This window comes from Oncorhynchus mykiss, chromosome 13 (genome assembly GCF_057628025.1).
Source record: "Oncorhynchus mykiss isolate SJ-2025 chromosome 13, ASM5762802v1, whole genome shotgun sequence".
Lineage (NCBI taxonomy): Eukaryota > Metazoa > Chordata > Actinopteri > Salmoniformes > Salmonidae > Oncorhynchus > Oncorhynchus mykiss.
The window spans coordinates 78,261,371-78,285,667 of record NC_143034.1 but is presented as its reverse complement, the minus strand read 5'-3'; the positions used below and the strand labels follow the sequence as shown (position 1 = coordinate 78,285,667).

Genomic DNA, 24,297 nt, shown 5'->3' with positions numbered 1-24,297 from the left:
CATGTTTAGGCTTATGCAGTTTAGGTTTATGCAGTAATGCCAGATAGCCTAAAATAATAAATGAAAACCTCAATGTAACTCATATATATATATATGAATTGCACAATAATTATACATTTCTGTATTTTTCACGGTATTGTTTTCTCTTTATTCAACCCTCCCGGCACCCACCCGCCCTTCATCCACACAATATTCCATGACCCTCAACCTGCTCGCCCCGTGGATATATCCGTGAGGACTGCGGGTTATGAGCCAACGTGCGCATCACTAGAACACAGTCGCCCGTCGGGGAAAGTGAATGAAGGCAGCCAGGACGAGACATTTTACTGACTCCCCATTCCAGGTGTTGCCTACAATGTCTAGGGGCTAGATGAAGGACTGAGGTCCGCCCCTCTTCTTCCTCTCTCCCTATCCCTCAATCCATCCCTACATCCCAGGGTAGGGCAGGCTACAGGGGGCAGGGCTCCACTCGCAGGGGAGACCAGAGGGGAGGCGCATCGCCGGAGACCCGCTCAAACCCTCTCCTGACACAGTCAGACGGACCGACGGACGGAGGCAGGAGGCATATGCTGAAGCAAACAGTTGTGCGCTCGCTCTCCGATGTGATCCGATTTCAGAAAAAAAAACGCAACTTTTTGGTTGCAAGACCCGCGGAGTTCTATTCCAAGACGGTGGATCCGTTTGTTTTCTTCTGTTATGCGAGTGGATTTTCTTTGGAAGGAATAACGTTTTTATTTGAATATAAACGATATTTTTTTATAAACTATAAACTACTTTTTTTACCCCGTTATATCGAGCTGCAGTGAACTCCGGAAGAGTTGATAAGGACAGTCAGGATGTCCCATATCTCCGTCAACGACCACCTGGAGGGGATTCTATCAGACTTCGAAGGTAAGCGCCTCTCTGTCTGTCCCACGTACACTAATACACGTTCAAAACACAACGCGGTTGAATCAACATAAAACGTCGTCTGAAGTGAATGGGATACATTGATGTTAACCTTTAGGCTACTTCAAAAGCACTCTGATTTTTACACTGCATTTTAGGGGGGGGGGGGGGGGGGTGCTTTGGGAAAGCGTCATAGAGAGGAAATGCAGTTTTCTCATGTTTTCCTCCCTCCAGCAGAATCAGAGTCAGTGTAGTGTGTGATTAGTGTGTAATAATCAGACGGTACAGGAAGTCTCAGCAGGTATAGAGAGAGACAGGTTATGTCAACTCAGCAGTGTCGGCGAAGCTACTCTGAAAACACTTTACCTAGCTAACACAAATACTATTTTTCAAGTCAGAATTAGGCAGATCTGAGATGCAGAAAAATAAAGGGATTTATTGCCTACTTTTTGCCTATATTTTATTTTATAAAAAAATAAAATAAAGTCGTTTGTAGTTCTAATAGTTAGTTACACCACTACGTGGCAAAACAGTAATTGACTACTGAAAACACGAGCTAGATTAGAATTGAGTTCAACTACTACCAAGCTACTTCAACATGTAGTTTAATGACGAGTTGAACTACATGAACCTCACCCCTTGGGGCAGCAGGTAGCCTAGTAGTTAGAGTGTTGGGTCAGTAACTGAAAGGTTGCTGGGTCGAATCTCCGAGCTGACCAGATAAAGAAGCAGTCGTTCTTCCTGAACAAGGAAGTTAAATCCACTGTTCCAAGGCCGTCATTGTAAGTAAGAATGTGTTCTTAACTGACTTGTCTAGTTAAATAAAGCTAAAATAAACGTCCCAACTCACTTAGCTTAGAGGAGGAGTAGTGGGGCTCCTGACACAGTAGGAGCCCAGACCTACCAAACTTAACCCCCTGATCAACAAGACCCCACTCTAATAGGTCTGCTCTCTGACACAGGAGATAGATATATAGATCATGACACAAATATGCACTGCACCCCATATGTGTCTGCTCTGTAGTTGTGTTAGTGGGCTAATACACATCACTCTGTAGTTGTGTTAGTGGGCTAATACACATCACTCTGTAGTTGTGTTAGTGGGCTAATACACATCACTGTGTAGTTGTGTTAGTGGGCTAATACACATCACTCTGTAGTTGTGTTAATGGGCTAATACACATCACTCTGTAGTTGTGTTAGTGGGCTAATACACATCACTCTGTAGTTGTGTTAGTTGGCTAATACACATCACTCTGTAGTTGTGTTAGTGGGCTAATACACATCACTCTGTAGTTGTGTTAGTGGGCTAATACACATCACTCTGTAGTTGTGTTAGTGGGCTAATACACATCACTCTGTAGTTGAGTTAGTGGGCTAATACACATCACCCTGTAGTTGTGGGCTAATACACATCACTCTGTAGTTGTGTTAGTGGGCTAATACACATCACTCTGTAGTTGTGTTAGTGGGCTAATACACATCACTCTGTAGTTGTGTTAGTGGGCTAATACACATCACTCTATAGTTGTGTTAGTGGGCTAATAATACACATCACTCTGTAGTTGTGTTAGTGGGCTAATACACATCACTCTGTAGTTGTGTTAGTGGGCTAATACACATCACTCTGTAGTTGTGTTAGTGGGATAATACACATCACTCTGTAGTTGTGTTAGTGGGCTAATACACATCACTCTGTAGTTGTGTTAGTGGGCTAATACACATCACTCTGTAGTTGAGTTAGTGAGCTAATACACATCACTCTGTAGTTGAGTTAGTGGGCTAATACACATCACCCTGTAGTTGTGGGATAATACACATCACTCTGTAGTTGTGTTAGTGGGCTAATACACATCACTCTGTAGTTGTGTTAGTGGGCTAATACACATCACTCTGTAGTTGTGTTAGTGGGCTAATACACATCACTCTGTAGTTGTGGGCTAATACACATCACTCTGTAGTTGTGGGCTAATACACAATACTCTGTAGTTGTGGGCTAATACACATCACTCTGTAGTTGTGTTAGTGGGCTAATACACATCACTCTGTAGTTGTGTTAGTGGGCTAATACACATCACTCTGTAGTTGTGGGCTAATACACATCACTCTGTAGTTGTGGGCTAATACACATCACTCTGTAGTTGTGTTAGTGGGCTAATACACATCACTCTGTAGTTGTGGGCTAATACACATCACTCTGTAGTTGTGGGCTAATACACATCACTCTGTAGTTGTGGGCTAATACACATCACTCTGTAGTTGTGTTAGTGGGCTAATACACATCACTCTGTAGTTGTGGGCTAATACACATCACTCTGTAGTTGTGGGCTAATACACATCACTCTGTAGTTGTGGGCTAATACACATCACTCTGTAGTTGTGTTAGTGGGCTAATACACATCACTCTGTAGTTGTGTTAGTGGGCTAATACACATCACTCTGTAGTTGTGGGCTAATACACATCACTCTGTAGTTGTGGGCTAATACACATCACTCTGTAGTTGTGTTAGTGGGCTAATACACATCACTCTGTCGTTGTGGGCTAATACACATCACTCTGTAGTTGTGGGCTAATACACATCACTCTGTAGTTGTGCTAGTGGGCTAATACACATCACTCTGTAGTTGTGTTAGTGGGCTAATACACATCACTCTGTAGTTGTGGGCTAATACACATCACTCTGTAGTTGTGGGCTAATACACATCACTCTGTAGTTGTGCTAGTGGGCTAATACACATCACTCTGTAGTTGTGTTAGTGGGCTAATACACATCACTGTAGTTGTGTTAGTGAGCTAATACACATCACTCTGTAGTTGTGTTAGTGGGCTAATACACATCACTCTGTAGTTGTGTTGTGGGCTAATACACATCACTCTGTAGTTGTGTTGTGGGCTAATAGACATCACTCTGTAGTTGTGTTATGGAACTGTCTCTCCTCTCTCTGTCTCTATCTCTCTTTCTCTCTCTCTTCATTCCTGGGCTCAGTTTAGACAGGTGTTGATTTGAGGCGCTAAACAATTTAGCTTAGCCTCTGGCTGGCCTGTGATATAGTCAGTGATTACATGTGTGTTGTAGTGTGTGTTGTAGAGTGTGGAACAGCACCTCCCTGTTTCCTCTGGGTTAGGTGTCACAGTGGAACAGCACTCCCCTGTTTCCTCTGGGTTAGGTGTCACAGCACTCCCCTGTTTCCTCTGGGTTAGTTGTCACAGTGGAACAGCACTCCCCTGTTTCCTCTGGGTTAGGTGTCACAGTAGAACAGCACTCCCCTGTTTCCTCTGGGTTAGGTGTCACAGTGGAACAGCACTCCCCCTGTTTCCTCTGGGTTAGGTGTCACAGTGGAACAGCACTCCCCTGTTTCCTCTGGGTTAGGTGTCACAGTGGAACAGCACTCCCCCTGTTTCCTCTGGGTTAGGTGTCACAGTGGAACAGCACTCCCCTGTTTCCTCTGGGTTAGGTGTCACAGTGGAACAGCACTCCCCTGTTTTCTCTGGGCTAGGTGTCACAGTGGAACAGCACTCCCCTGTTTCCTGCCACCCTAGACCCACTTCAATTTGTATACCGCCCCAACAGGTCTACAGATGACACAATCGCCATCACACTGCACACTGCCCTATCCCATCTGAACAAAAATAATACCTATGTAAGAATGCTGTTCATTGACTACAGCTCAGCATTCAACACCATAGTTCCCTCTAAGCTCATCATCAAGCTGGAGGCCCTGGGTCTCAACCCCACCCTTTGCAACTGGGTCCTGGACTTTCTGACGGGCCGCACCCAGGTGGAGAAGTTAGGAAACAACACCTCGACTTCACTGACTCTCAACACTGGGGCCCCACAAGGGTGTTTGCTCACCCCTCTCCTGTACTCCTTGTTCACCCATGACTGCGTGGCCACGCACGCCTCCAACTCAATCATCAAGTTTGCAGACGACACATCAATAGTGGGCTTGGTCACCAACAACGACAAGACGGCCTACAGGGAGGAGGTGAGGGCACTTGGAGTGTGGTGTCAGGAAAACAACCTCTCATTCAATGTCAACAAAACAAAGGAGATGATCGTGGACTTCAGGGAACAGCAGAGGGAGCACCCCCCTATCCACATCGAAGGGACAGTAGTGGAGAAGGTGGAAAGTTTTAAGTTCCTCTGCATACACATCACAGACAAACTGAAATTGTCCATCCACACAGTGTGGTGAAAAAGGTGCAACAGCGCCTCTTCAACCACAGGAGGCTGAAGAAATTTGGCTTGTCACCTAAAACCCTGACAAACTTTTACAGATGCACAATCGAGAGCATCCTGTCGGGCTGTATCACAGCCTGGTACGGCAACTGCTCCGCCCACAACCGTAAGGCTCTCCAGAGGGTAGTGAGGTCTGCACAACCCATCACCGGGGGCAAACTACCTGCCCTCCACGACACCTACAGCACACGATGTCACAGGAAGGCAGAAAAGATCATCAAGGACAACAACCACCCGAGCCACTGCTTGTTCACACCGCTATCATCCAGAAGGCGAGGTCAGTACAGGTGCATCAAAACTGGGACTGAGAGATTGAGAAACAGCTTCTATCCCAAGGCCATCAGACTGTTAAACAGCCACCACTAACTCAGAGAGGCTGCTGCCACCTTGAGACCCAATCACTGGAGACTTTATTAAATCGATCACTAGTCACTTTAAACAACACCACTTTAAATAATGCCACTTTAATAATGTTTACATATCTTGCATTACTCATATCACATGTATATACTGTATTTTATACCATCTATTGCACCTTGCCTATGCTGCTCGGCCATCGCTCATCCATATATTTATATGTACATATTCTCATTCACCCCTTTAGATTTATGTGTATTAGGTAGTTATTGGGGAATTGTTAGATTACTTGTTAGATTTGTGTGTATTAGGTAGTTGTTGGGGAATTGTTAGATTACTTGTTAGATATTACTGCACTGTTGGAACTAGAAGCACAAGCATTTTGTTACACTCGCATGAACATCTGCTAACCATGTATATGTGACCAATACAATTTTATTTTATTTGATTTAATCAATAGGAGATGAGATGTAAAACTGGCCTTAGATCAGTTTATGGGGTCAACCAAGAGAGTTGACCCTGCTATTCCTTAATTGATAGATGACAGTCCTTCTTCCTAAACCTAATAAGCATAGCCAGGCTAAACCTAATGAGGTTTGCTCATTTAAAATCGTTGGCAAATGTTAGTCTCTGCTAGCGTGATGCTAATAGCTAAAGAGTAAACAGATCAGAGGTTGGGTAGCAGGCCAGGCTAAGCTAGGCTAAGCTAGGCTACCCCCCTTAGTTACAACAACACACAAGGCTACATCTGTCTCTACTGCTGTGGACTAATCTCTTTGAACACAGGCACGCATGTACACACACACACTCTCGCTTTCTCTCTCTTTCTCTCTCTCCCTCTGTCTCTCCAGAGGCCAAATTGTCCGGTCTTCTCCTATCCAACAGATGTTTCAGATCATTTCACTTTGCCTCCTTGTTTGGTGGCCATGTTTATTTGAATGGAGAGATACAAACTCTGTCTTCAACTCAACGATCTCTTTTAGAACCAGTTTAAACACTCGTTCTTTCTCCTCAACGATCTCTTTTAGAACCAGTTTAAACACTCGTTCTTTCTCCTCAACAATCTCTTTTAGAACCAGTTTAAACACTCGTTCTTTCTCCTCAACGATCTCTTTTAGAACCAGTTTAAACAGTCGTTCTTTCTCCTCAACGATCTCTTTTAGAACCAGTTTAAACACTCGTTCTTTCTCCTCAACAATCTCTTTTAGAACCAGTTTAAACACTCGTTCTTTCTCCTCAACGATCTCTTTTAGAACCAGTTTAAACACTCCTTTCTCCTCAACAATCTCTTTTAGAACCACTGCCAACATACATTCTTTCTCCTCTGTGTGGTGTGGTGTGTGGAGTCCCAGCCAACTAGGTATACAGTGTCAGATGAGATGCGACAGCCTCAAATTCAATTTGTTGACAGGGAGCCATTGTGGTGCTGACTGCTGTGGCTGTAGCTGAGCATGAGGGGCTGTTCTGTCTTGTGCCCAGTCCAATTAGTAACCTGTTCAATCACATGTATGTCCCCCAGGCAGGGGGAAACATGTGACTCAGGGTAGAAGTAGCAAATGTTCATCAAGATTGTTCAAAGGTTTAAATTTTTTTTTTTAAATAAATGCAACAGTTGGACAAACTTTTAGAATGTTTTTAAATCCAGCAGATATTAACTGAATTATAGCACGTAAAAAACATTGTACGGTCAAATAAAGAAAGGCGTTCTGGCATTTTGGTGAAAAATCCTGTTTCCATTTTTTGGTAAAATTTCAAAAAATGTCTTCTTCTAATGCTGTCATTTTTTTTAAATGTTATATCAGGTATTGTTTTTACACTTTGTGATAAGATAAAGATATACAGTGCCTTGCGAAAGTATTCGGCCCCCTTGAACTTTGCGACCTTTTGCCACATTTCAGGCTTCAAACATAAAGATATAAAACTATTTTTTTGTGAAGAATCAACAACAAGTGGGACACAATCATGAAGTGGAATGACATTTATTGGATATTTCAAACTTTTTTAACAAATCAAAAACTGAAAAATTGGGCGTGCAAAATTATTCAGCCCCCTTAAGTTAATACTTTGTAGCGCCACCTTTTGTCCTCAATACAAAGTGTTATGTTTGGAGTAAATCCAATACAACTCATTACTGAGAGCCACTGGCCATATTTTCAAGCATAGTGAGGGGCTGCATCATGTTATGGGTATGCTTGTAATCGTTAAGGACTGGGGAGTTTTAAGACAAAAGATCAACTGAATGGAGCTAAGAAATGACAAAATCCGAGAGGAAATCCCCTGGTTTAGTCTGTTTTCTACCAGACACTGGGAGATGACAAACACAATAACCTAAAACACAAGACCAAAGCTACACTGGAGTTGCTTGCCAAGAAGACATTGAATGTTACCGAGTGGCCGAGTTACAGTTTTGACTTAAATCTTCTTGTAAATCTATGGCAAGACCTGAAAATGGTTGTCTAGCATGATCAACAGCCAATTTAACAGTAAATAATAATGGGTAAATGTTGCACAATCCAGGTGTGGAAAGCTGGAAAGCTCTTAGAGATTTACCCAGAACGACTGGAATCATTGGTGCTTCTACAAAGTATTGACTCAGTGGTGCGAATAGTTACGTATGTAAATGAGATATTTCTGTATTATGGAGTATTGTGTATAGATGGATGAGAAAAATATATATATTTAATCAATGTTTTGAATTCAGGCTGTAACACAGGATTTAACACAACGAAAAATGTGGAATAAGTCAAGGGGTATGAATAATTTATGAAGGGTATATTTGCAGTCGTGAATAAATTAACATAAAGTGGTGGAACAGGACCAAAAACCTGCTACCTGCACTTACCTGTCTAGACTGACTAATTCATTTTGTTTTTGTCACTTTCTCTTGCATAATTCAACAGGTGTGTCAATAGCAGGATTACCATGCAATTTAAAATCAAAAAGCTTGGCTCTAGATTACACTATTCATACAGTACCAGTAACATTTGAGACAACTACTCATTCCAGGGTTTTTATTTATTTTGACAATTTTCTACATTGTAGAATAATAAAGACATCAAAACTATTAAATAACACATATGGAATCATGTAGTAACCAAAAAAGTGTTAAACAAATAATGAACGCAATCAATCCGGCGAGATTAAAGTGACGTGTGAATTTTGCACCCCTCAAACACAGGAAATTGATGTCTGAAAAAGACAGACCTTTAGGCAGGCGAGGTATTCACACTGCTAATAGAAGGTTCCACAACAGCAGCTTTCAGTTCCTCCCCTTGTCACGATCGTCGTATGGAGGAGACCAAAGCACAGCGTGGTTAGAATACATTCTTCTTTATTTAATGAAGAACACAACACTTAAACAACAAAACAAATAAGACGACCGTGACCGCTATATAAACACTGTGCTAACGTGCAGTATAACATAGACAATAACCCACGAAATACCCAAAGAGGATGGCTGCCTTAATATGGTTCCCAATCAGAGACAACGATAAACACCTGCCTCTAATTGAGAACCAATCTAGGCAACCATAGACCAACATAAACACCTAGATGGTAAACAACCCCATAAATCTACAAAAACCCCTAGACAGTACAAACCCCCTAGAATAAGACAAAATAACACACACAAACACACATATCACCCTCGTCACACCCTGACCTAACCAAAATAATATAGAAAACAAAGAATACTAAGGTCAGGGCGTGACACCCCTTCCCAAAGGACATTAAAGGGGAATGGAAACACTAGAATTCAGACCAGCAGCTTTCAGTTCCTCCCCTTCCTGAAGGACATTAAAGGGGAATGGAAACACTAGTTCCTACCCTTCCTGAAGGACATTAAAGGGGAATGGAAACACTAGTTCCTCCCCTTCCTGAAGGATATTAAAGGGGATTGGAAACACTAGTCTCTCCCCTTCCTGAAGGACATTAAAGGGGATTGGAAACACTAGTTCCTCCCCTTCCCGAAGGACATTAAAGGGGATTGGAAACACTAGTTCCTCCCCTTCCTGAAGGACATTAAAGGGGAATGGAAACACTAGTCCCTCCCCTTCCTGAAGGACATTAAAGGGGATTGGAAACACTAGTCCCTCCCCTTCCTGAAGGACATTAAAGGGGATTGGAAACACTAGTTCCTCCCCTTCCTGAAGGACATTAAAGGGGATTGGAAACACTAGTCCCTCCCCTTCCTGAAGGACATTAAAGGGGATTGGAAACACTAGTCCCTCCCCTTCCCGAAGGACATTAAAGGGGAATGGAAACACTAGTCCCTCCCCTTCCTGAAGGACATTAAAGGGGAATGGAAACACTAGTTCTTCCCCTTCCTGAAGGACATTAAAGGGGAATGGAAACACTAGTCCCTCCCCTTCCTGAAGGACATTAAAGGGGAATGGAAACACTAGTTCCTCCCCTTCCTGAAGGACATTAAAGGGGATTGGAAACACTAGTCCCTCCCCTTCCTGAAGGACATTAAAGGGGAATGGAAACACTAGTTCCTCCCCTTCCTGAAGGACATTAAAGGGGAATGGAAACACTAGGATTCAGAACAGCAGCTTTCAGTTCCTCCCCTTCCTGAAGGACATTAAAGGGGAATGGAAACACTAGTCCCTCCCCTTCCTGGAGGACATTAAAGGGGAATGGAAACACTAGTCCCTCCCCTTCCTGAAGGACATTAAAGGGGAATGGAAACACTAGTCCCTCCCCTTCCTGAAGGACATTAAAGGGGAATGGAAACACTAGTCCCTCCCCTTCCTGAAGGACATTAAAGGGGAATGGAAACACTAGTCCCTCCCCTTCCTGAAGGACATTAAAGGGGAATGGAAACACTAGTCCCTCCCTTTCCTGAAGGACATTAAAGGGGAATGTAAACACTAGTCCTTCCCGTTCCTGGAGGACATTAAAGGGGAATGGAAACACTAGTCCCTCCCCTTCCTGGGGGACATTAAAGGGGAATGGGAACACTAGTCTCTCCCCTTCCTGAAGGACATTAAAGGGGATTGGAAACACTAGTTCCTCCCCTTCCTGAAGGACATTAAAGGGGAATGGAAACACTAGTCCCTCCCCTTCCTGAAGGACATTAAAGGGGAATGGAAACACTAGTTCCTCCCCTTCCTGAAGGACATTAAAGGGGAATGGAAACACTAGTCCCTCCCCTTCCTGAAGGACATTAAAGGGGAATGGAAACACTAGTCCCTCCCCTTCCTGAAGGACATTAAAGGGGAATGGAAACACTAGTCCCTCCCCTTCCTGAAGGACATTAAAGGGGAATGGAAACACTAGTCCCTCCCCTTCCTGAAGGACATTAAAGGGGAATGGAAACACTAGGATTCAGAAAGGCAGCTCACTGGAACTGGTAAGTGTTTCCATTCCCCTTTAAGATCACGACTCTACAAGGAACTAGGGTGGAGTGTGGAGTTATCTGTGTGTGTGTGCGTGGGTAAGACTGTGTTCATGTATCTGCACTGATCTGAAAAGAGAGAGCAAACAATGTATTGCCCAGTGTATAAAAGCCATAGGATGGATGAAAGGAGACCGGGTGTTGGTAACCTGATCTTAGACCGGTTTTAGGGTCAACCTGGAATTACTGAAGCTAGGTCTATACCAAAATGGCATCCTAACAACACATCTGCCACGCTAATCCTCAACACGGGTGCCCCTCAGGGGTGCGTGCTCAGTCCCCTCCTGTACTCCCTGTTCAATCATGCCAGGCATGACTACAACACCATCATTAAGTTTGCTGACGACACAACAGCCTGATCACCGACAATGTTGAGACAGCCTATAGGGAGGAGGTCAGAGACCTGGCCGGGTGGTGCCAGAATAACAACCTATCCCTCAATGTAACCAAGACTAAGGAGATTATTGTGGACTACAGGAAAAGGAGGACCGAGCACGCCCCCATTCTCATCGATGGGGCTGCAGTGAAGCAGGTTTAGAGCTTCAAGTTCCTTGGTGTCCACATCACCAACAAACTATCATAGTCCAAACACACCAAGACAGTCTTGAAGAGGGCACGACAACGCCTTTTCCCCCTCAGGAGACTGAAAAGATTTGGCATGGGTCCTCAGATCCTCAAAAATTTCTACAGCTGCACCATCGAGAGCATCCTGACTGGTTGCATCACTGCCTGGTATGGCAACTGCTCGGCCTCCGACCGCAAGGCTCTACAGAGGGTAATGCGTACGGCCTTGTACATCACAGGGGCCAAGCTTCCTGCCATCCAGGAACCTCTATACCAGGCGGTGTCAGAGGAAGGCCCTAAAAATGGTCAAAGACTCCAGCCACCCTAGTCATAGACTGTTCTCTCTGCTACCGCACGGCAAGCGGTACCTGAGCACCAAGTCTAGGTCCAAAAGGCTTCTTAACAGTTTCTACCCCCCCAAGCCATAAGACTCCTGAACAGCTCATTAAAGGGCTACCCAGACCCTCTTTAACACTGCTGCTACTCTCTGTTTATTATCTATGCATAGTCACTTTAATTCTACCTATATGTACATGTACATATTACCTCAATTACCTCGACTAACTGCTACCCCCTTGCCTAGTTAAAGAAAGGTTAAATAAATAAAATATATTTATAGCCTCTCTACTCTTTATTTTACTGCTGCTCTTTAATTATTAGTTATTTTTTACTTATCTATTTTTTCGTTAACATTATTTTATTATCGTTATTTTTCTTAAAACTGCATTGTTGGTTAAGGGCTTGTAAGTAAGCGTTTCACTGTAAGGTCTACTACACCTGTTGTATTCAGTATTTCACTGTAAGGTCTACTACACCTGTTGTATTCAGCGTTTCACTGTAAGGTCTACTACACCTGTTGTATTCAGCGTTTCACTGTAAGGTCTACTACACCTGTTGTATTCAGCATTTCACTGTGAGGTCTACTACACCTGTTGTATTCAGCATTTCACTGTAAGGTCTACTACACCTGTTGTATTCAGCATTTCACTGTAAGGTCTACTACACCTGTTGTATTCAGCGTTTCACTGTAAGGTCTACTACACCTGTTGTATTCAGCATTTCACTGTGAGGTCTACTACACCTGTTGTATTCAGCATTTCACTGTAAGGTCTACTACACCTGTTGTATTCAGCATTTCACTGTAAGGTCTACTACACCTGTTGTATTCAGCATTTCACTGTAAGGTCTACTACACCTGTTGTATTCAGCGTTTCACTGTAAGGTCTACTACACCTGTTGTATTCAGCGTTTCACTGTAAGGTCTACTACACCTGTTGTATTCAGCATTTCACTGTAAGGTCTACTACACCTGTTGTATTCAGCATTTCACTGTAAGGTCTACCTACACCTGTTGTATTCATCATTTCACTGTAAGGTCTACTACACCTGTTGTATTCATCATTTCACTGTAAGGTCTACTACCCCTGTTGTATTCAGCATTTCACTGTAAGGTCTACTACACCTGTTGTATTCGGCATTTCACTGTAAGGTCTACTACACCTGTTGTATTCAGCGTTTCACTGTAAGGTCTACTACACCTGTTGTATTCAGCATTTCACTGTAAGGTCTACTACACCTGTTGTATTCAGTATTTCACTGTAAGGTCTACTACACCCGTTGTATTCAGCGTTTCACTGTAAGGTCTACTACACCTGTTGTATTCAGCATTTCACTGTAAGGTCTACTACACCTGTTGTATTCAGCATTTCACTGTAAGGTCTACTACACCTGTTGTATTCAGCGTTTCACTGTAAGGTCTACTACACCCGTTGTATTCAGCGTTTCACTGTAAGGTCTACTACACCTGTTGTATTCAGCATTTCACTGTAAGGTCTACTACACCTGTTGTATTCAGCATTTCACTGTAAGGTCTACTACACCTGTTGTATTCAGCGTTTCACTGTAAGGTCTACTACACCTGTTGTATTCAGCATTTCACTGTAAGGTCCACTACACCTGTTGTATTCAGCATTTCACTGTAAGGTCTACTACACCTGTTGTATTCAGCATTTCACTGTAAGGTCTACTACACCTGTTGTATTCAGCATTTCACTGTAAGGTCTACTACACCTGTTGTATTCAGCATTTCACTGTAAGGTCTACTACACCCGTTGTATTCAGCGTTTCACTGTAAGGTCTACTACACCTGTTGTATTCAGCATTTCACTGTAAGGTCTACTACACCTGTTGTATTCAGCATTTCACTGTAAGGTCTACCTACACCTGTTGTATTCAGCATTTCACTGTAAGGTCTACCTACACCTGTTGTATTCAGCATTTCACTGTAAGGTCTACTACACCTGTTGTATTCAGCATTTCACTGTAAGGTCTACTACACCTGTTGTATTCAGCATTTCACTGTAAGGTCTACCTACACCTGTTGTATTCAGCGTTTCACTGTAAGGTCTACTACACCCGTTGTATTCAGCGTTTCACTGTAAGGTCTACTACACCTGTTGTATTCAGCATTTCACTGTAAGGTCTACTACACCTGTTGTATTCAGCATTTCACTGTAAGGTCTACTACACCTGTTGTATTTGTGACTAATAAAATGTGATTTGATTTGATTTAATCCCTATACAGTGTACTACTTTAGACTAGAACCCATAAGGCTAAGTAGTGCACGATGTAGAGAATAGGGTGCCAGTTGAGATGTACCCTAAAGCAGGGTAAAGGGAAGCTGGAGGGGCAGAGGTGGGAAGTAATCTGATTCTGGACCTGTAGCTACTGCTGGGCGGGATTAAGAGGGGTCATGGCTTAAGGGTTGTCAGGGCGATGCCAGTCACTTCCTGGTACTAAACCTGAGTAGAGTCCAAGACCCCCTGGTGATCACAGACACACACACACACACACAGTCATTGTCCCAAACCACACAGAGCCAGCCCAGTCCCATGACTTACTGACCCGGTGACTAGGTAGTTTACTGAGACAACACATCCCAGCTGTCCAGCTGCTGAGGCCTGCTGCAGTAATGCTGGCTGGAATGTAGGTGAGGAGGGGGGAGATGAAGAGGGATAGTGTATATGTGTGTGTGTGTGTATATATGTGTGTGTCGGTGTGTGTGAAGAGGCCTGAGATTACCTTGTCCCGTGACCTGTTCCTTCCTGTCTCACCCCAAAACACTAATCTCTCACACACACACGCACACGCACACACACACACACACACACACTCTCACACACACACACACGCAACCACATACACACACACACACACACACACACACACACACACACACATAGACACACACACACACCCAACCACATACACACACACCCAACCACACACACACACACCCAACCACATACACACACACCCAACCACATACACACACACCCAACCACATACACACACACCCAACCACACACACACCCAACCACACACACACACACCCAACCACATACACACACACCCAACCACATACACACAGACACACACCCAACCACATACACACAGACACACACCCAACCACATACACACACACCCAACCACATACACACAGACACCCACCCAACCACATACACACACACCCAACCACATACACACAGACACACACCCAACCACATACACACACACCCAACCACATACACACAGACACCCACCCAACCACACACACACACACCCAACCACATACACACAGACACCCACCCAACCACACACACACACACCCAACCACATACACACACCCAACCACATACACACACACCCAACCACATACACACCCACCCAACCACACACACACACACCCAACCACATACACACAGACACACACCCAACCACATACACACAGACACACACCCAACCACATACACACCCAACCACATACACACAGACACACAGACACCCACACACACCCAACCACATACACACCCACCAAACCACACACACACACACCCAACCACATACACACAGACACACACCCAACCACATACACACAGACACACACCCAACCACATACACACAGACACACAGACACCCACACACACCCAACCACATACACACACACCCAACCACACACACACACACCCAACCACACACACACACACCCAACCACATACACACACACCCAACCACATACACACAGACACACACCCAACCACATACACACACACCCAACCACATACACACAGACACCCACCCAACCACATACACACACACCCAACCACATACACACAGACACACACCCAACCACATACACACACACCCAACCACATACACACAGACACCCACCCAACCACACACACACACACACACACACCCAACCACATACACACACACCCAACCACATACACACACACCCAACCACATACACACCCACCCAACCACACACACACACACCCAACCACATACACACAGACACCCACCCAACCACATACACACACACCCAACCACATACACACAGACACACACCCAACCACATACACACACACCCAACCACATACACACAGACACACACCCAACCACATACACACAGACACACACCCAACCACATACACACAGACACACACCCAACCACACACACCCAACCACACACACACAGACACACACCCAACCACATACACACACACACTAACAGGTAGAGCACGGCGCTGCCAAGTTGTTCATCCATTAAAGAGAGGCATTTGGCAGGACATCAATGATCCGTACCCAGTGAACCGTACCCAGTGATCAGACATGTAGCAGAGAAATAATGACCCTGAAAAAACACTGAATACACACTCTGGAAAACACACACACTCTGGAACGGTGAGAGAGAAGGGAAAAGTACTTCCAGTAAGTCTGAGAAGACGGGCCTCATGCCAACACTTCACAAATGATTCCTTATTTAACTCTCTTCTTTCCAACACTTCACAAATGATTCCTTCTCAACTCCCTTCCAACACTTCACAAATGATTCCTTATTTAACTCCCTTCCAACACTTCACAAATGATTCCTTCTCAACTCCCTTCCAACACTTCACAAATGATTCCTTCTCAACTCCCTTCCAACACTTCACAAATGATTCCTTATTTGACTCTCTTCATGCCAACACTTCACAAATGATTCCTTATTTAACTCTCTTCTTTCCAACACTTCACAAATGATTCCTTCTCAACTCCCTTCCAACACTTCACAAATGATTCCTTATTTGACTCTCTTCATGCCAACACTTCACAAATGATTCCTTATTTAACTCTCTTCTTTCCAACACTTCACAAATGATTCCTTCTCAACTCCCTTCCAACACTTCACAAATGATTCCTTCTCAACTCCCTTCCAACACTTCACAAATGATTCCTTCTCAACTCCCATCCAACACTTCACAAATGATTCCTTATTTAACTCTCTTCTTTCCAACACTTCACAAATGATTCCTTCTCAACTCCCATCCAACACTTCACAAATGATTCCATCACAATGTAATGAACACGATGGGAGACAGAGAGCTGGCAGCAGGTGTTTATTGTAAAGGACCGCAGGAGGAGGCAGGTAGCTGGGTCCAGGGGCAGGCAGAAGGTCATACACAGGAGGAACTTAACTCCTTTCCTTGAAATAATCACTGATCTAACTCTTTTTTTTAAAAAGACAAATATTTAACCTTTATTTATCTATGCAAGTCAGTTAATAACAAATTCGTATTTACAATGACGGCCTACCGAGTAACAGTGGCTTAACTGCCTTGTTCAGGGGCAACAGGACAGATTTTGACCTCGTCGGCTCTGAAGGAGGGGAGATAAGGAGCTCTACATGGAGTGTGTAGTTGAAAAGCAGCTGGTTCTAACTACATAGATATCATCACGTCAGAACAGCTGTTCCAACTACATAGATATCATCACATCAGAGCAGCTGTTCTAACTACATAGATATCATCACATCAGAGCAGCTGGTTCTAACTACATAGATATCATCACATCAGAGCAGCTGTTCTAACTACATAGATATCATCACATCAGAGCAGCTGTTCTAACTACATAGATATCATCACATCAGAGCAGCTGTTCTAACTACATAGATATCATCACATCAACACAGCTGTTCTAACTACATAGATATCATCACATCAGAGCAGCTGGTTCTAACTACATAGATATCATCACATCAGAGCAGCTGTTCTAACTACATAGATATCATCACATCAGAGCAGATGTTCTAACTACATAGATATCATCACATCAGAGCAGCTGGTTCTAACTAAATAGATATCATCACATCAGAGCAGCTGGTTCCAACTAAATAGATATCATCACATCAACACAGCTGGTTCTAACTACATAGATATCATCAGAGCAGATGTTCTAACTACATAGATATCATCACATCAGAGCAGCTGGTTCTAACTACATAGATATCATCACATCAGAGCAGCTGGTTCTAACTACATAGATATCATCAGAGCAGATGTTCTAACTACATAGATATCATCACATCAGAGCAGCTGGTTCTAACTACATAGATATCATCACATCAGAGCAGCTGTTCTAACTACATAGATATCATCACATCAGAGCAGCTGGTTCTAACTACATAGATATCATCACATCAGAGCAGCTGTTCCAACTACATAGATATCATCACATCAGAGCAGCTGGTTCTAACTACATAGATATCATCACATCAGAGCAGCTGTTCTAACTACATAGATATCATCACATCAGAGCAGCTGTTCCAACTACATAGATATCATCACATCAGAGCAGCTGGTTCTAACTACATAGATATCATCACATCAGAGCAGCTGTTCTAACTACATAGATATCATCAGATCAACACAGCTGTTCTAACTACATAGATATCATCACATCAGATCAGCTGGTTCTAACTACATAGATATCATCACATCAGAGCAGCTGGTTCTAACTACATAGATATCATCACATCAGAGCAGCTGTTCCACTACATAGATATCATCACATCAGAGCAGCTGTTCTAACTACATAGATATCATCACATCAGAGCAGCTGTTCCAACTACATAGATATCATCACATCAGAGCAGCTGTTCTAACTACATAGATATCATCACATCAGAGCAGCTGTTCTAACTACATAGATATCATCACATCAGAGCAGCTGGTTCTAACTACATAGATATCATCACATCAGAGCAGCTGTTCCAACTACATAGATATCATCACATCAGAGCAGCTGTTCTAACTACATAGATATCATCACATCAGAGCAGCTGGTTCTAACTACATAGATATCATCACATCAGAGCAGCTGGTTCTAACTACATAGATATCATCACATCAGAGCAGCTGTTCCAACTACATAGATATCATCACATCAGAGCAGCTGTTCCAACTACATAGATATCATCACATCAGAGCAGCTGGTTCTAACTACATAGATATCATCACATCAGAGCAGCTGTTCCAACTACATAGATATCATCACATCAGAGCAGCTGGTTCTAACTACATAGATATCATCACATCAGAGCAGCTGTTCCAACTACATAGATATCATCACATCAGAGCAGCTGGTTCTAACTACATAGATATCATCACATCAACACAGCTGTTCTAACTACATAGATATCATCACATCAGAGCAGCTGGTTCTAACTACATAGATATCATCACATCAGAGCAGCTGTTCCAGCTACATAGATATCATCACATCAAAGCAGCTGTTCCAACTACATAGATATCATCACATCAGAGCAGATGTTCTAACTACATAGATATCATCACATCAGAGCAGCTGGTCCAGCTACATAGATATCATCACATCAAAGCAGCTGTTCCAACTACATAGATATCATCACATCAGTGCAGCTGTTCCAACTACATAGATATCATCACATCAGAGCAGCTGTTCCAGCTACATAGATATCATCACATCAGAGCAGCTGGTTCTAACTACATAGATATCATCACATCAGAGCAGCTGTTCCAACTACATAGATATCATCACATCAGAACAGCTGGTTCTAACTACATAGATATCATCACATCAGAGCAGCTGTTCCAACTACATAGATATCATCACATCAGAGCAGCTGGTTCTAACTACATAGATATCATCACATCAGAGCAGCTGGTTCTAACTACATAGATATCATCACATCAGAGCAGCTGTTCCAGCTACATAGATATCATCACATCAGAGCAGCTGGTTCTAACTACATAGATATCATCACATCAGAGCAGCTGTTCCAACTACATAGATATCATCACATCAGAGCAGCTGGTTCTAACTACATAGATATCATCACATCAGAGCAGCTGGTTCTAACTACATAGATATCATCACATCAGAGCAGCTGGTTCTAACTACATAGATATCATCACATCAGAGGAGCTGGTTCTAACTACATAGATATCAGAGCAGCTGGTTCCAACTACATAGATATCATCACATCAGAGAAGCTGTTCCAACTACATAGATATCATCACATCAGAGCAGCTGTTCTAACTACATAGATATCATCACATCAACACAGCTGTTCTAACTACATAGATATCATCACATCAACACAGCTGTTCTAACTACATAGATATCATCACATCAGAGCAGCTGTTCTAACTACATAGATATCATCACATCAACACAGCTGTTCTAACTACATAGATATCATCACATCAGAGCAGCTGGTTCTAACTACATAGATATTATCACATCAACACAGCTGTTCTAACTACATAGATATCATCACATCAGAGCAGCTGGTTCTAACTACATAGATATCATCACATCAGAGCAGCTGGTTCTAACTACATAGATATCATCACATCAGAGCAGCTGTTCTAACTACATAGATATCATCACATCAGATCAGCTGGTTCTAACTACATAGATATCATCACATCAGAGCAGCTGGTTCCAACTAAATAGATATCATCACATCAGAGCAGCTGGTTCTAACTACATAGATATCATCACATCAGAGCAGCTGGTTCTAACTACATAGATATCATCAGAGCAGATGTTCTAACTACATAGATATCATCACATCAGAGCAGCTGGTTCTAACTACATAGATATCATCACATCAGAGCAGCTGTTCCACTACATAGATATCATCACATCAGAGCAGCTGTTCCAGCTACATAGATATCATCACATCAAAGCAGCTGTTCCAACTACATAGATATCATCACATCAGAGCAGCTGTTCTAACTACATAGATATCATCACATCAGAGCAGCTGTTCCAACTACATAGATATCATCACATCAGAGCAGCTGTTCTAACTACATAGATATCATCACATCAGAGCAGCTGGTTCCAACTACATAGATATCATCACATCAAAGCAGCTGTTCTAACTACATAGATATCATCACATCAGAGCAGCTGTTCCAACTACATAGATATCATCACATCAGAGCAGCTGGTTCTAACTACATAGATATCATCACATCAGAGCAGCTGTTCCAACTACATAGATATCATCACATCAGAGCAGCTGTTCCAACTACATAGATATCATCACATCAGAGCAGCTGGTTCTAACTACATAGATATCATCACATCAGAGCAGCTGTTCCACTACATAGATATCATCACATCAGAGCAGCTGTTCCAACTACATAGATATCATCACATCAGAGCAGCTGTTCTAACTACATAGATATCATCACATCAGAGCAGCTGGTTCTAACTACATAGATATCATCACATCAGAGCAGCTGTTCCACTACATAGATATCATCACATCAGAGCAGCTGGTTCTAACTACATAGATATCATCACATCAGAGCAGCTGTTCCAGCTACATAGATATCATCACATCAAAGCAGCTGTTCCAACTACATAGATATCATCACATCAGAGCAGATGTTCTAACTACATAGATATCATCACATCAGAGCAGCTGGTCCAGCTACATAGATATCATCACATCAAAGCAACTGTTCCAACTACATAGATATCATCACATCAGAGCAGATGTTCTAACTACATAGATATCATCACATCAGAGCAGCTGTTCCAACTACATAGATATCATCACATCAGAGCAGCTCTTCCAGCTACATAGATATCATCACATCAGAGCAGCTGTTCCAACTACATAGATATCATCACATCAGAGCAGCTGGTTCTAACTACATAGATATCATCACATCAGAGCAGCTGTTCTAACTACATAGATATCATCACATCAGAGCAGCTGTTCCAGCTACATAGATATCATCACATCAAAGCAGCTGTTCCAACTACATAGATATCATCACATCAGAACAGCTGGTTCTAACTACATAGATATCATCACATCAAAGCAGCTGTTCCAACTACATAGATATCATCACATCAGAGCAGATGTTCTAACTACATAGATATCATCACATCAGAGCAGCTGTTCCAGCTACATAGATATCATCACATCAGAGCAGCTGTTCTAACTACATAGATATCATCACATCAGAGCAGCTGTTCTAACTACATAGATATCATCACATCAGAGCAGCTGTTCTAACTACATAGATATCATCACATCAGAGCAGCTGTTCTAACTACATAGATATCATCACATCAGAGCAGCTGGTTCTAACTACATAGATATCATCACATCACAGCAGCTGTTCTAACTACATAGATATCATCACATCAGATCAGCTGGTTCTAACTACATAGATATCATCACATCAGATCAGTCGTACCACATCAGTGTTGACTTTAGGGGAGGCAGGATTCTGTTTCTAAACTATGGAACACTACCTAGTGATACAGGGTTCTCTCTCAATGTGTGTTCCTGGGATTCTTCACATCCTCTCTCCTTATTGGACAAGGAGGTCCAAGGTCCAATGACAACGAGGTAGGAAGAGGATGCAAGGAATCAAGGAACAAATGATTGAGATCAGATATTTATTAATCCTTTAGCACAACACAGCAGACTCCAATAATCAACTCATCATGGAGCTTCATTTGTGGAGTCAGGTGTGTAGTGTTGGGACCTAAACAACATGTACCTCTCTACTAGTAGAATCAGGTGTGTAGTGCTGGGGCCTAAACAGCATGTACCTCTCTACTAGTAGAATCAGGTGTGTAGTGCTGGGGCCTAACAACATGTACCTCTCTACTAGTAGAATCAGGTGTGTAGTGCTGGGGCCTAAACAACATGTACCTCTCTACTAGTAGAATCAAGTGTGTAGTGCTGGGGCCTAACAACATGTACCTCTCTACTAGTAGTCAGGTGTGTAGTGCTGGGGCCTAAACAACATGTACCTCTCTACTAGTAGAATCAGGTGTGTAGTGCTGGGGCCTAAACAACATGTACCTCTCTACTAGTAGAATCAGGTGTGTAGTGCTGGGGCCTAAACAACATTCACCTCTCTACTAGTAGAATCAGGTGTGTAGTGCTGGGACCTAAACAACATGTACGTGTTCTAATGGTTTAGTCTAGGACTGAGTGTTGGACAATCTGATCCTAGATCTGTTGCTATAAGGCCTTCTGTGATAATAAGAATCTTTGCTATTATACCCCTCGGGGACTTTTATCTTGGAGTAGAGGCACAGTGATGTAAGTGTCCAAGTGTTCAATTCACAACCAAGGTGCTCTTTAAGTGTGTGTGTGTGTGTGTGTGTGTGTGTGTGTGTGTGTGTGTGTGTGTGTGTGTGTGTGTGTGTGTGTGTGTGTGTGTGTGTGTGAGCGTGCCCCAGGCAGTATGTCCTGGCTCTTATTTCCAGCCCTACGACATTGCAAAATGGCCGCTCGGAATTTCACTTCCAGGTGTGCTCTGGTGAGAGAAGGGGATGTTTACAGGTACACAGAATGGCACGTGTGTGTATGTGTGTGTGTGTATGTGTAATTGAGTGTGTTTGCACGTGTCAGCATGGGTTTAGGTGTGTGTGTGTGTGTGTGTGTATGTGTGTGTGTGTGTGTGTGTGTGTGCCAGCGTGTGTGTGTGTGCTGGTAATAGTATTGGGGTCGTCAGAGAGTATACCTCCATGGAATGTTGGAGGAGAGGGGGAGTCGGTGTCGCGACAAGCCCAGACACGTGCCTCTGTGCCTGCATGTCCACGGGACGGCGCTCCTTTAGCAGGTCTGGTGCCCTGGAGGAACCATGTTTGGATCCCAACACATCATGTCACATCTAACTATATTTAAACATCTTAGTGTTGTCTGGGCCTCTCACTTAAACCATTGGTCCAGGGGAGAGAGGAAGGGAGGGGGGAGAGGGGGAGATAGAAGGAGAGGAAGGGGGTGAGTAGGGAGAGATGAAAGGGGGTAAGGAGAGATAGAAGGAGATGAAGGGGTGAGTATGGAGAGATGGAAGGGGGTGAGTATGGAGAGATAGAAGGAGATGAAGGGGGTGAGTATGGAGAGATAGAAGGAGAGGAAGGGGGTGAGTATGGAGAGATAGAAGGAGATGAAGGGGGTGAGTATGGAGAGATAGAAGGGGTGAGTATGGAGAGATAGAAGGAGAGGAAGGGGGTGAGTATGGAGAGATAGAAGGAGAGGAAGGGGGTGAGTATGGAGAGATAGAAGGAGAGGAAGGGGGTGAGTATGGAGAGATAGAAAGAGAGGAAGGGGGTGAGTATGGAGAGATAGAAGGAGAGGAAGGGGGTGAGTAGGGAGAGATGGAAGGAGAGGAAGGGGGTGAGTAGGGAGAGATGGAAGGAGAGGAAGGGGGTGAGTAGGGAGAGATGGAAGGAGAGGAAGGGGGTGAGTATGGAGAGATAGAAGGAGAGGAATGGGGTGAGTATGGAGAGATGGAAGGAGAGGAAGGGGGTGAGTATGGAGAGATGGAAGGAGAGGAAGGGGTGAGTAGGGAGAGATGGAAGGAGAGGAAGGGGGTGAGTATGGAGAGATAGAAGGAGAGGAAGGGGGTGAGTATGGAGAGATGGAAGGAGAGGAAGGGGGTGAGTATGGAGAGATAGAAGGAGAGGAAAACCCAACCCCAGTCAGTAAATACCTG

At 43.4% G+C, this 24,297-nt stretch overlaps 1 protein-coding gene across 2 annotated transcripts in view; it reads left to right on the top strand.

The window, feature by feature from the left end:
* The first annotated feature begins 434 nt into the window (after positions 1–434).
* The window catches only part of septin12 (septin 12), a 183,324-nt gene continuing 159,461 nt past the window's right edge, over positions 435–24,297 (top strand). For both annotated transcript variants that reach the window (XM_090197795.1, XM_090197797.1), the window contains exon 1: positions 435–891. In XM_090197795.1, coding sequence (XP_090053921.1) covers positions 837–891 — 55 coding nt within the window. In that variant the 5' untranslated portion in view covers positions 435–836. The remainder of the gene's footprint in view (positions 892–24,297) is intronic.